Consider the following 14,393-nt stretch of genomic DNA (forward strand, 5'->3'; position numbering starts at 1 on the left):
ATTCTTCTGTCCTTAAACATCCATCAACTCCATTCACTGTCCCTGTATTCATCTTTAATCCATTTCACTTTTAAATCTTTGGCTGTGGTTAGCGAATATCTGGGAGTTCTTTTGCAAATTCTTCCGCATCCCGATAATCAGTAAAAGATCTTCTTTGTCCGTCATCCAAAAAAATTATCAGGGTTGCCGGGTGGTGCAATATAAATTTATAACCTTTTTCCCATAATTTTTTTTTCGCTGGGTTAAATTCCTTCTTTCTCTTCAAAAGGTCATAACTTATATCAGGATAGAAAAGAACTGTTTTCCCTTCTATCATCAATGGCCCATTTCTCTTTCTGGCACGTTGGGCAGCCACCTTCAGGATCTTTTCTTTATCTTGATATCTTAAGCATTTTATCAAGATTGATCGTGGGTTTTGATTGAGTTCAGGTCTTGATCTTAAGGCTCTGTGAGCCCTTTCAATTTCAATTAATTGGGTTCCTTCTTCCATTTCCAAAATTTCCGGAATCCATTTTTGAAAAAAAATTATTGGATCCTCTCCCTCTATACCTTCTTTAAGTCCAACAATCTTAATATTATTTCGTCTGCTAAAATTTTCAAGTACATCCACTTTTTCCAATAACCGTTTTCTTTCTGATGTTCAGGCAGAAATATTATCTTCCATTTTATTCATTCTATCAATGGTGTCTCCCGTTGTTTCTTCCAAGTTTTTAATTTTCTTGTCCATTTTGTCCTGTCTTTTCATCATTTTATCAAACATAATCTTCATATTTTTAATATCTTTGTTATTATTTTAATGCTTTTAATTCATGCATTATTTGCACCAAAGATTTTTTTATGTCTCCAATATCACCTCCAAACTCTTCCTGTTGCTCTTCTTTGTTTCTTCATCTTCGTCTGATTTATCCAGAGAATCTGAGTCCACCTCATATTCACTTTCATTTTCAGTTCCGATCATAGCTGGGATTTGTAGTTTGGGTTGCTTGTGTTTGCACATGCCCCTTCCTTCACGCATGCACAATTCCTGTTGCTCTTTTTTTTTTGGAAACGGTTGATGTTGCCGCAGTTTCCTGTTCTGTATCGCCAAGGGTAAAATGCACTTGATTCCGAGGCTCTTTCATGGCTGCCGGCCTTGATTCTTTTCCAACTTGTGTTGTCTTCAAAGTAGTTTTCTTCTGCTTCTGTTTAGGAGACATATCTTAAGACATTCCTGAGTAGTTTATAAGTAATTTTTAAAAAGTATTTACTAACTTTTCTTCACTTAAACATTATTTTACTGTTTTTTTACGGGAGAGCTGGATTTCCACGTCTCGATCCTACGTCATCACGTGACGTCCCCCCAGTTCCATTCTCTTGACCTCGGAAGTGTAGGTCCTGTGGTACAAGTGGACTTCACAACTGGTCTTATCCCTGGTTATAGTAGGTAACCATGATGACTTCTGTGCCCCATCTTGCCTTCACTCTCCAAGGAGCATCGCACAACTGTCTTACAGGCTATTGGATCTTGCTATAGATTTCATCCACTCTGAGCTAACTTTGCATGCTCGGACAGGCATGTCCCTATTTTGCAAGATTATGAGACCAATCGGCTACCTTCAACTGATTTAGCCCACCTGTCGAAGCAGTTTACCCATGTGTGGCCACTGCCACATACAAATACAGTAGCTACTTGGAGCCACAGTGTCTGGTGGAGACAACGTAACATTTAAGATGATTATTGATGCCTTCAAATTCTTCGTAGTGCCTAACTTGTTGAAGTAGTGAAATTGTTTCATTTTCACCCCCATACATTTGAGGCATCTCCAAGTCTGAATGCTTGAAACTGCAGTGAGCAAAACAGTTCTGAATTGTTTTGCTGCTTATTTCTCATCAACTATTAGTCACACTGCTTTTTGAACACAAACACGTGGAACTGACACTATTTAAAAACTGTTTGCTCTAAGAATTGTGTATCGTCTAATGGCCGCACAAGCACAATGTGTCTGATGCTAGTTAGAAACTGTTTGGCAACAACCTTATAAATGTAGTCTCTAAGACAGTCTCTTGTCTGTCAATCACTTACCTCTGTTTTCCGGATCCATCTCCAGGCACCTCCCTGCTTGTCTCCCCTGTTCACCCATCACCCCAGAATCCTTTTGTGTCACTCCTTTTCTCTTTATGCTGGCCATCTTGCCTTTCCAAACTCAATCCTGAAGCCAGGTTTCAACAAGGACAATTCCTTACTTCCCATAGATGCTGCTTGACCTGATGAGTTCCTCCTGCAGATTGTTTGTTGCTCCAGATTCAAGCATATGCAGTCTTGTTCATCTCCAAGAAATATGTGCACTTCTTTTGGGAAGGGCCAAGTTTTGATAAATCATACAGCTTCTCTCTTTATACTTGGTGACTTTTGTTTCAGAGTGCATAAACATTCAGCCTTTCCATTCAATGTGCTAGACTGTAAAGGACCCAGATTAATTAAAAATGAAATAAAGCTGCAGATGGTGGAGATAGGAAATAAAACAGAAAATGCTGGAATCATTCAGCAGGTCAGGCAACATCTGTGGAAAGAAAATGAGTCGGAGATGAGTTTGTTTTCATTTGTTCTGCTTGTAACTTCATTGATGCTTAATATTCACTGTCCATCCTTATGGTCCTTTCTACATCGACCAAACAAGATCCACACTATCACAGAAGAGTACAGTAGCTGTTGTTATCAACAATATTGCACAATCTTTGTGTCAACGACTCTCCGTTTAATTAATTTATTCTCGAATTTTCCATTTCTGACAAAGGCGTGTCACTGACCGACAGCTTGCTAACCCCTTTTCTCTTACTAAAGATACTGACCGAAGTGCGAAATATTTCCACTAATTTTTATTCCCACTTTCTGGCCAATGAAAGTTATTTTTATTTTGGGTGAATTAAGTTAACACTAAATCTACAGTCCTTGGTTTTCAATGCAATTGCACTCGGAGTTTCCTTTCGTGATTTATTGTAGCTTTGATTTTGCAGTATAAATTCAAGGGTTAAATAAGTAATACATATCAACAAAATTATATGTCACTCGTCACCAGGAAATTACATATCAAGTATGGATGACACGGTAGTTTCGCAATGCATTGAATTCCCTTAAAAAAATCGTAATGTTTTCAACTTTAACAAAAAATAAAGAAGTTGCATCTTAAAATTGTACATATTTTGCAAACGGCTAGAGAGTTTTAAAACATAAAAAATAAACGGCAATTTGCAAATCCCGCCGTGGCAGCCCTTGCTGCGTGGGGGCCAATTCCCGTTGCGCCGCCGGGGAGGAATCTGGCAGGAGAGCTGGCCTATCGGCTGGCGTGGGAGCCGGCTCCACCCCGGCAGCGCCGTCACGTGAACCACAAGCCGTCGCAGCCGGGGAGCGAGCAGGAGGTGGCTGCCGAGCGAGCGAGTGAGCGGGCGGACCGACGGACGGACGGACGGGCGAGCGAGCGGCGATGCGTTGGGCCGTGTTGTGCAGCGTCGCGCTGCTCTGGAGCGTCAGTCTGTGTGCAGGTGTGTCCCCCGTCCCGCCGCGCCGACCGGCTGCTGTCCCTTCGGGCCTCGGGGCCCTCCTCTCCCCCGACCCTCTCTCCTTGGCCTACGGTACTCGTGTCTCCCCGAGTGATGGCCCGACACGAAACCAGCCCTCCGCTCCCTCCTACATCGTCCATATTCCTCTTTTGCTTTCTTTCGCTCTTTTTAATGCTTCAAGGTGTCTGCGAAATGGGGTTTGAGAGGCGCAGCGTATAGTCAGCACTACGTTCAGGAGTACAATTTCAATAGTGATATAAATGTCAGTATATAAATAACTTAATTGTAAAGGACTTTGGGCGACATGAAACACGTTTTGAACACCTCTCATTTAAACATACAGAATTGAAGACTTGTTACCGTATTTGTTTTTACAGCACTTTAAATGGCGGCTGGAGGGTTGTGTAGTCACTGAGTCTACGGATTAAAATCCTGGAACATTCTATACAGGTTGCCTGTTGATATTCTGTCCTCAGTAGACAGCCCGAACGGCATTATAGAATCGTTTAAGTCAACTACAATCTTTTCAAATCCAGGTCTATTGAACAAGATCATACAGATTTTCAATTTTTTTTTAAAATCCTAAAGGTGACGCCACTAAGAGTTACTCGAGTTCATCAAATTGATAACTTCATACCTGTTTTTCAAAACATCCAGTTTAAATAGAGATGAGTTTAGCTGTGTGGTTTTTTTCAAAAATCTTGGAGCTTTCTCATTGATTGGGATAAGTTCTGGTGAGTTTGCCACCCAAGATTACAGCATGAAGGGGGTACTTTAGGATCCCCAGAATCCTAAATTGAAAGTTTTTTTTAAACTAAGATTTCCACTTAATTGTGCTAATATAAATTATTAACCTCTTCACCAACACTGATGCAAATCTGCCTTTTTTTGTTTTGTTCTTTTGTTTTGTTTTGATAGCCCTTCCACAATGATTTTCTCTAAATACCTTTTTGTTTTTCTTTTTTTTAAAAAAACACTATTGAATTACTTCTCTCAGTTATCAATTTGTGGAAGTTAAAGCATCTGTTTTTCCTGTGCCAAGCACACTGCACTAATGTGTTGGAGAATTCACAATCCATCAAATATTTCAACAGATTTACTTTGTTTTGAAATGTGGTCCTGTTGCTTGGAAAACTCCTCCTGTGCTAACTTTGGATATTGTTTCAGTGCTGAAGGAAGAGGTGATGTTTATTCTTCAAGATGTAACTTGTTTTCAAAGCAAATATAAGTTGCAGATTGGCAATCTGTTGTGAAGTAAATAAACCAGATTACTCAGCAGGGTAGGCAGCATGAGAAGTGAAAATGTTAGGGTCAATAATTTTCTGAAATGTCATATTTCTCCCAGGTCGATGCTTGCACTACATCTGCGGGCTTCACAATGTTTGTTCCACTGTGCGCTGTTCTGAGGCTGTGGTTGTGACTTTGGGCTTTGTGTCTGAGCACTCACTATCGTTCCGAATGCTATTTGCATACTTTTATTGCTTGTACAATTTGGGTTTTTTTTCCCCCTCTGCACATTGGACGCTTATGGGTCTTTTTTTTAATGGGTTCTTTTGGGTTTCTTTGATTTATGACTGCTTGTAAGGAGACGAATCTCGTTGTATAATATATTGTAAACTTTAGAACCTTTCCCTCAAGTGACCTCCTCCCACATTCTGCTCATAAGAATTTCCCCTTTCAGAACTCGTAAATCACTGCCCAAAAATCTCACTGTATAGAAAGTTTCTTAAGAATGCAACCCTGCCCCAGGTAATTATGGGGGCTTCCTGTAACAAGTTGCATACCCACGAGCTCCCTCTTTCTCTTGCCACTCAGCTACAAGTAGAGGTAATTTCATGGATGCAGAAACACTACGAAATTGGGATTCAGTTTATTCAGTTAGACAAATGTAAGGCCAGCAATCCTTCAGAAAACAACAGGCATGAAAGGAGTCTATTTTCCCCAAATTAGTCTATTTGGGGAAAAAAAGGAACAGTGTATTTGCATATTTTTTAATAAGTTCATTGTAACAATATTACACTGCTGAAAGTCACTTGTATTTGTAAGTGCCAGATAGGTCAGATTGTATTTTTAGGGTCATTAATGGAATGAAAGATTTTGTGACCTGGCTTGGTAGTGTGAGGCTTCTTGCTGCCTATTTGGATATAGTTGATAATAGATTACAGTATTTACAGAGCTTTGGGAGCAAAGAGATTATTCTCCTCCGTTTCAGCTTTCATGAGACAAAAATATTAAGAAAAGTAGGACAAACAGAAGTAATGTTTTGGGTCAGTTTGATCAACCTGGAATGTTAACCCTGGTTAGACCATACTTGTGATCAGTTCTGATAGCCTCATTATAGGAAGGATGTGGAAACTGTAGAGAGAGTGCAGAGGAGATTTACCAGGATGCTGTCTGGATGTTGTGAGGATAGATTGAGCGAAGTAGGGTTTTTCTCTTTGGAGCAAAGGAGGATGAAAGGTGACTTGATAGACGTAGATTGAGTGGAAAGCCAGATATTTTATCCCAGAGTGGAAATGGTGAATGTGAAGGGGCCATTATTTTAGGTATAGTACTTTATAATAAAGTATAGGGAGGATTTTTAAATTTTTATTTAGAGATAGTGTGGAATGGGCCCTTATGGTGTCAGAAGTACATTTTTTTTATACACGGGTGTTGGTAGAGGCAGATTCATTATTGGGGCAATTAAGAAAATCTTAGGCAAATGGGTGATTGTAAAGAAAGTGTTCAGTTAAAAACTGTTCTGTTTATTATTGTTATTATTATTATTATTATTATGTATCACTTCAGACTTCCAGCATCCCAAAACATATGCCTTTTAAATCTTTAACTGCATTAAAATTTGCAAATGAAAGTCAGCACCACAGAAGTGGGGTGGTGGGGGGGTGAGGAGAGGAGAGGCCAGGAGATGGAAGATCTTTGAGTTTCTGTGTTGAGGATCCGTCTTTGGTGTAATAACTGAAATGAGGGAAAAGAGGGGAAAGAAGCAGCAAAACTGGGCCCATCTGTGTATGTTAAGACCAGCATACTAAAGAGCTCTGTATTGTGAAAGGCACTCTCTCCTCTTGTCCCATTCTTACCCACTAATTTCCAAATGTATTTTACTGCCATTGGTGTGCTTTGAAGTGAAGATTTTGGCTGTCGTGACCCCTATTTTTGCATAGCAAGATCCAACAATCATTTGATAGGGTAATAGCTGTTAAAGTGACGCCAATCAAGGCATGATGCTGGTCAAAACATCATTTCATAAACAGTTTGGCGCAGGAACATGGTTTTTGGCTCACCACACTGAACACACACAATGCCAAACTAAACTAATTTTTTTTTAATAAATTTTTTTATTGAATTTTCAAATGGTTACAGAAGGAAAAAAAATTATCAACCCTTTCCCCCCCCCAACCCCTCCCCCTTAACATATCCCTGTAGAAAGAGAAAAAAAGAAAGGAGGAAGGAATGCCTGGATATCAGAAGATCCCCACATGCTCCATGGAGTTCATAATAGCTTTAGTATATATATTTATTTCTTTCCCCAAATAACCAATAATTTTATCTTCGGAGCACCTATATATTTGATCCTATTTTTTGTAAATAAGGGCACCAAATGTTCAGAAATATTTCATATTTATCTCTTAAATTATAAGTAACTTTTTCAAATGGAATGCAGCAAGAAGCTATATCTATTTTCATTTTCTTAATGTATGTTAAAATTCTTTTTCTTTTCACCGGTCCATTAAGCCCATTTACATTAAAACTTTAAAAATTCAGTGAATTAGTCACTATTTTTAACAGGGTTACTCCAGTCTATAGTAATATCTAACATTTCAACTTTCGTAGTACCTTGGGGAATCTTTTTAAAATTCTCCGTGTCTCTTCCCCCCCCCCCCCCCCCCGATTGTCCAGGCAAAGAAAGAAAGATTAAAGAAAAAAAGCCAAAATACCCCCTACTAATGTTGTGAATAAAAAAAACACAACATTACCTCTCTTCGTTGTACGGGTCATGGCAATCGCCATGATTACACACGTGAATCCCGTAGCAATCAATCCAAAGTTCCCCCAGCTCCCCCGTAACATAAAAATGTATATATGAGAAGAAAAAATATCACTACTCCCAATTAATATTTCTCAAATTTTTACCTTTCTCCCCCTGTATCATATAATTAAGAATATTCTTCTGTCCTTAAACATCCATCAACTCCATTCACTGTCCCTGTATTCATCTTTAATCCATTAAATCTTTGGCTGTGGTTAGCGAATATTTGGGAGTTCTTGTGCAAATTCTTCCGCATCCCGATAATCAGTAAAAGATCTTTTTCCGTCATCCAAAAAAAAAGATCAGGGTTGCCAGGTAGCGCAATATAAATTTATAACCCTTTTTCCATAAAACTTTTTTCGCTGGGTTAAATTCCTTCTTTCTCTTCAAAAGGTCATAACTTATATCAGGATAGAAAAGAACTGTTTTCCCTTCTATCATCAATGGCCCGTTTCTCTTTCTGGCACGTTGGGCAGCCGCCTTCAGGATCTTTTCTTTATCTTGATATCTTAAACATTTTATCAAGATTGATCGTGGGTTTTGATCAACTTGAGGTCTTGATCTTAAGGCTCCGTGAGCTCTTTCAATTTCAATGAACTGGGTTCCTTCTTCCATTTCCAAAATTTCCGGAATCCATTTTTGAAAAGAATTTATTGGATCCTCTCCCTTCTTTAAGTCTTTCTTTAAGTCCAACAATCTTAATATTATCTTCCATTTTATTCACTCTATCAATGGTGTCTCCCGTTGTTTCTTCCAAGTTTTTAATTTTCTTGTCCATTTTGTCCTGTCTTTTCATTATTTTATCAAACATAATCTTCATATTTTTAATATCTTTTTTTATTACTTTTAATGCTTTTAATTCATGCATTATTTGCACCAAAGATTTTTTTTGTCTCCAATATCACCTCCAACCTCTTCCTGTTGCTCTTCTTTGTCTCTTCATCTTCGTCTGATTTATCCCGAGAATCTGATTCCACCTCATATTCACTTTCATTTTCAGTTCTGATCATAGCTGGGATTTGTAGTTTGGGTTGCTCCTGTTTGCGCATGCCCCTTCCTTCACGCATGTGCAATTCCTGTTCATTTTTTTTGGAAACGGTTGATGTTGCCGCAGTTTCCTGTTCTGTATCGCCGAGGGTAAAATGCACTTGAGCCCGAGGCTCTTTCATGGTGGCTGGCCTTGATTCTTTTCCCACTTGTGTTGTCTTCAAAATAGTAGTTTTCTTCTGCTTCTGTTTAGGAGACATATCTTAAGACAATCCTGAGTAGTTTAAAGTATTTACTAACTTTTCTTCACTTAAACATTATTTTACTGGTTTTTTACGGGAGAGCTGGATTTCCACGTCTCGATCCTATGTCATCACGTGACGTCCCCCAAATTTCTTCTTTCTGTACATGATCCATATCCCTCCATTCCCTGTATTTCCATGTCTAACTAGTGACCTTGGACCCGAAGATCCCTTTCTGAATCGAATGCATAAGGGTCTTGCCATTAGCCATTCACTTTGCCTTTACAACTGACATTCCAAAATGCAGCACTTACGCTTAACAGGTTAAACTCCATCTGTCACTTCTCTTCGCATACCTGTAGCTCATCTATATGGTGCTGTATCCTTTGACAGCCCTCTACACTGTCAACAGCTGTACCAATTTTTGTCAACCAACCCATCTACATTTTCATGTATTTTGAGGCTTGAGCATTGAATCCTGCAGAACACTATGGTCCTGGACCTCTGGCCAGAATAATGACCTTCCACTGCTGACAATCCTTTCACTTATCGGATAAATACAGTGCTTTCTGCTTAATTGGGACCAGTTAAGTCCAATAAATGGCTGTCCCAATTAGTTGGAGTTTCATGGAAATCATTAAATAGGTATTTTTTTAAAAAGGACAATCTGAGCAACACATTATGTATTTAGATGAAGTAAGGAACAAGTTGGAACACTACCAATACTACAACAGTAATATAAAACTATTTTAGCTCCTAATACTTACTGGAGGAATTAATCCCCGTCAAGTTCTTTTGACTGTAAATGAACAAAATTGGTGCCGACACCTTGTGAGTCCTGACGAAGGGTCTCGGCCCGAAACGTCGACAGTGCTTCTCCCTATAGATGCTGCCTGGCCTGCTGCGTTCCACCAGCATTTTGTGTGTGTTGTTTGAACTTCCAGCATCTGCAGATTTCCTCGTGTTTGACATTGTGCAGATAATGAATTGCCACCATACAGTGCTTTTGACAATTGCATCCTCTAAATTTTCATTTTAATTGTAACATTCAAGATGTTTGTTGATACCTTCAAACTCTTCTTAGTTCCTAACTTGAAGTACTGATATTGTTTCATTTTCGCTCCCAGCTCTTTCTGGCATCTCCAAACCCGAATGCTTGAAACTACAGTGAGCAAAACAATTCTGAATCGTCTTACTGCTTATTTCTCAACAACTCTCAGTGATTTTTTTTTAAAAAAGTCACTGCTTTTTGAAAACAAACACGTCACTGACACTATTTAGAGCTTGAAGCATGGTGTAAATAACATCAATGCAAGCACACTTGACTGGCGCTAGTTAGAAATTGTGGCAACAGTTTCCTACCCCAATTAAGCAGCATAGTGTCCCAAATAAACAAAGGAAACCCTTGCTATTTTCTCAATAAATTTTTGCTCTTTAGGAGTTGTCCCAAATAAGTGGATTTCCCAGTTAACTGTTGGCCCAATTAACCAGAAATCACTGTCTACAAGAATCATCATCATTATGTGCCACGTTGTATGACTTGGGCGATCATGGTCTTTCATCTTTCTTTAATCTGACTGTCCATTCCTTGATGTAACTCATGAATGTCATGCACCGTCAAATGTGACTTTTTCTTCCATTAATTTTTCCCATCACTGCAAGGTGTTCAAGCTCCTTGTTCCTCAGTGCATGTTCCAGAAATTCCATCCAGCTGCCGTTCCCTGATCTTTGATATTATTGGCTAGCTTACTTTAACATTTCATCTTTTCTCTTCTTGTAGCTTTATTTGCCGCCTTTTGGTTTGTAAACGCTTCCCAATCCTCTAACTTTCCACAGATTTTTACTATATGGTATGCCTGTCTTTTGCTTTTATGCTATCTTTGACTTTGGTTGTCAGCCATGGCTGCATCATCCTCCATTTGGAATACTAACTAATTTTTGGATGTATCTATTCTGTGACTTCTGAATTACTCACAGAAACTCCAACCATTGCTGTTCTATTGTTTTCCCTGCTAGTGTCCCCTTCCGATCAACTTTGGCCAACTCCTCTTCATGCCTCTGTAATTCCCTTTACTCCATTGTAATACTGATGCATACCTTAGCTTCTCCCTCTCAAACTGCAGGGTGTATCCTATCATATGCTCACTGCCTTTAAGAATTCCTTAAGCTTCACAATCAGATCTGGTTCCTTACTCCTTTGGAATTAACTTTCCTCTCGATGGGCCTTGATTTCACTTTTTAACACCAAAGCCACCTGCCCTTCTGTCTACCCGCCTGTCCTTTTGATACAATGTGTGTCCTTGGGTATTTAGTTCCAACTGTGCTCTTTTAGCTGTGACTCAGTGATGCGCACAATGTCGTACCTGCCCATCTAATTGCGCCACAAGATCAAGAATCTTATTCCATATACGACGTGCATTCAAATATAACACTTCAGTCCTGTATTGTCACCCTTTTAGCGCCCCCCCCCCCCCCCCCCCCCGTGCCTAGGCCCCGAGGGACGTCCATTTAGAATGGAGATGAGGAATTACTTTAGGCAGAGGGTGGTGAATCTTTGGAATTCGTTGCCACAGGCACCTGTGGAAGCCAGGTCATTGGGTCTGTTTAAAGCGGAGGTTGATTCTTGATTAGTCAGGGCGTGAAAGATTACCGGGAGAAAGCAGGAGAATGAGGTTGAGAGGAAATTGATCAGCCATGATGAAATGGTGGTGCCAAATGACCTAATTTTGCTCCTATATCTATGGTCTTGTGTTACAATTTAGCTCATCCCACTGACTAATTTTGCCCTGTCACCTACCGGTCCCAGTGTGTCTTACTACACACTGCATTGACTTGTATACCAACTGTCTGTTTTTAGCCCTAGCACTCTGGTTCCCATCCCTGCCTAATTAATTTAAACCCTCCACAACAGCTCTAACAAACCTACCTGCAAGGTGATTGGCTGTTCATGGGAGATCCCAGTGATCCAGAAATCTGAAACCCTGACCCCTGCACCACTCCCTCAGTCACTCATTCATCTATACTATCATCCTATTACAGCCTTGACTAGCACATGGTACTGGGAGTAATCCAGAGATTACTTTAGAGGTCTTGCTCTCCAGCCTCTTCCACTCTTGCTCTCTTACACTCACTACACAGGTTCTCTTCCCACTTTCTACCTATGTCATTGGTGCCAGTGTATACCCTGACCTCTGCCTGCTTGCCTTCTCTCTTGAGAATCTTCTGCAGCAGCTTTGAGACATCCTGGACCCAAAGCAACATAGCATCCTGACGTCTTTTTCACAACCGCAGAAATTGCTGTCTGTGCCTCTAACTATCGAGCGTCCTATCACTATCACTGTACTTTAGGCAGCTTTTTCCCTTCCGGTGATCACCCATCTGCTATCTGAAGCCTGGTGTGACCACCGCAGTAAACAGAAGTATTATCTATGATGTTTTCCGCCATTCATTGTCTGGAAGTTTTTTTATTGTCTCATCATTTGCTGCCTTGCTCGTTTGATTGCTTTATGCTTTCAAGCATCTGAAAATTCACTTGCGTCCATCTGCAATCTATGCAGAGGTTGAAAGTCATGTATATTTATTAATAAGCTTAAAAAAATTGTACCTGTTCAAACAGATATCTAATAACATTGCAGCTGCCTGGTCATTTTATTTTAAAGTTGGTTATAGCAAAGAAAGTCTAATTTCTATTTTTGCAGTGGGAGGGATGCAACTATTTGGAATTAGCATGAGGAATGCATCTTAGGTATTGAGGGAATTTCAGATGCCCATGCAAAACCAGATTATTGTCCTGCACTTACTAAATCTGTCTTTGGAAGCTGTATTTAGCATAAGATGGGGTTGGAAAATGTTTCTATTTGGGGAATTGGAGCTAGGCAGGTAGCAGGAATATTACTGGGTAAATTATAATTCAGTGACATTTAGCAAGGTTATAGAACAGTGGCAAAGTTAAAAATGGGACATAGCCAATGTATTAGACTGAGAAGTCGCTTAGAAAAAGTGGCATGGCAACAACTCCTTGAAAATAATAGGTCTTGAACATTTGTAAGCTTTTAAGGAAGAGATTTGAATTTGAAAGTAGACAGGTTCTCACAGTTGGACTACCCACTCTAGATAACAATGGCACCAAATGGCGATGACCATGCGCAGAAGGGGAATCTTTGTGAGGTAGCAGAAGGATCTGGCAGCAAAAAGCCTAGCAAAATAACACAATCGGGGAGTGAAATTGAAGGAAAGCAGAGTAGAGAAAAATGCAGGTAAATCCATTAAAACCAGTGGATGATGGGAGGTATCAGAGTCTAAAAATAACCTGTAAGCAGAGGCAGAAGATGTGGGTGAAATTATCAATATCCTATAGTGCTCTCACAAAGATGAGGTTAATGGCCGTGTTGTGTCTCAACAAAGTATTAGGTTGGATGAGCAATAAAACCTGCTGTGTTCCACCAACATTTTGTGTGTGTTGAGAGGAAAATTTTTAAGGGTTTGGCATTTAAATGTGGGTACATCACCATGCATTGGAGAAGGGTATACTGAGGCTGTTACAAAGGAAGGCCTTGAACATTTTTCAGCCCTCCCTGACTACACGGTTGGTGCCGGGGACTTGAAGACACTTGGCAGCAACAAAGCAAGAGAATATACAGTAATTAAAAAGTTATTAAGGGACTGCTAGCAAATATTCAGGGATCCTTAAAAGTAGCAAAACCAGCAGGATGATTTTAAAAAGATGTATACAATCCATTCCTTTATTGAGGCACAATATATAAGTGCAGTGAGGTTTTCTAACAACCTAGGAAGAAATTTTACCTGCAGCTTCCGGGAGGGCAGCCCCATCAATGTCATTCCCCTTATTATTCTCTCATTTGCCTATCGGTTTCCTGTTAATTATTTTTGGCATTAACTTAAACTAAGATACTTTACAGAGCGAATTAACCTAACTACATCTTTGGTGTGTTGGAGGGAAGCCACGGGTCACAGTGAATGTGCAAATATAAAGCAGCAGTATAATTTGCTGTACCATGTCCAAGAATCACAACAGTAGTCAGGTCTTGGCTCAATTACTGCATACACATCCAATCACCATTTTAGAGGAAAGGCTGGAGGTGTTAGAGATCGAGCTGGAAAGGGTGTCAAGGAATTTACAATGATGTTGCCAGGGTAGGAAAATTGGAACTAGGATTTGGGTTGAAATTTAATTGAGGGACCCAGATAGTAAAAAGAGCTGTTTCTGTTGGCAGGATTAGAGATGAGATTACAGGGTTTTTGCAGTAAAGGAGCTACGGCCTGTAATTTACTGTTGAAAGTTTGTAAAGACAGACTATCATTGCCAGGACCCATAGCAAGGAGATGGCAGCTGTTTTTTTGATTCCCAATCATGGAGCACAACAGTTCAGAAATAGGTTGTTTGGCCTATCCAGTCCTCACTGACCTATTTTTCTGCCTGGTCCCACCGACCTGTACCCAGACCAAAGCCCTTCATATCGCACTCATCCATGTATCTATCCAAACTTCTTTTCAGTATTGCAGTGGAACCTCTGGCAGCTTGTTCCACACTCTCACCAGCTTGAGTGAAGTAGTTCTCCCTTCAGGTTCCCCTTAAG

The 14,393-nt window shown here is 39.9% G+C and overlaps 1 protein-coding gene across 4 annotated transcripts in view; it reads left to right on the forward strand.

Annotated features, from left to right (window-relative positions):
• The first annotated feature begins 3,312 nt into the window (after positions 1 to 3,312).
• cd164 (CD164 molecule, sialomucin) overlaps positions 3,313 to 14,393 on the forward strand; it is a 32,352-nt gene continuing 21,271 nt past the window's right edge. For 3 of the 4 annotated variants that reach the window (XM_059982970.1, XM_059982971.1, XM_059982972.1), the window contains exon 1: positions 3,313 to 3,519. In XM_059982970.1, coding sequence (XP_059838953.1) covers positions 3,462 to 3,519 — 58 coding nt within the window. In that variant the 5' untranslated portion in view covers positions 3,313 to 3,461. The remainder of the gene's footprint in view (positions 3,520 to 14,393) is intronic. The other variant, XM_059982969.1, reaches the window with a different exon arrangement.

Source organism: Hypanus sabinus, chromosome 10, assembly GCF_030144855.1.
Source record: "Hypanus sabinus isolate sHypSab1 chromosome 10, sHypSab1.hap1, whole genome shotgun sequence".
NCBI classification, from domain to species: domain Eukaryota; kingdom Metazoa; phylum Chordata; class Chondrichthyes; order Myliobatiformes; family Dasyatidae; genus Hypanus; species Hypanus sabinus.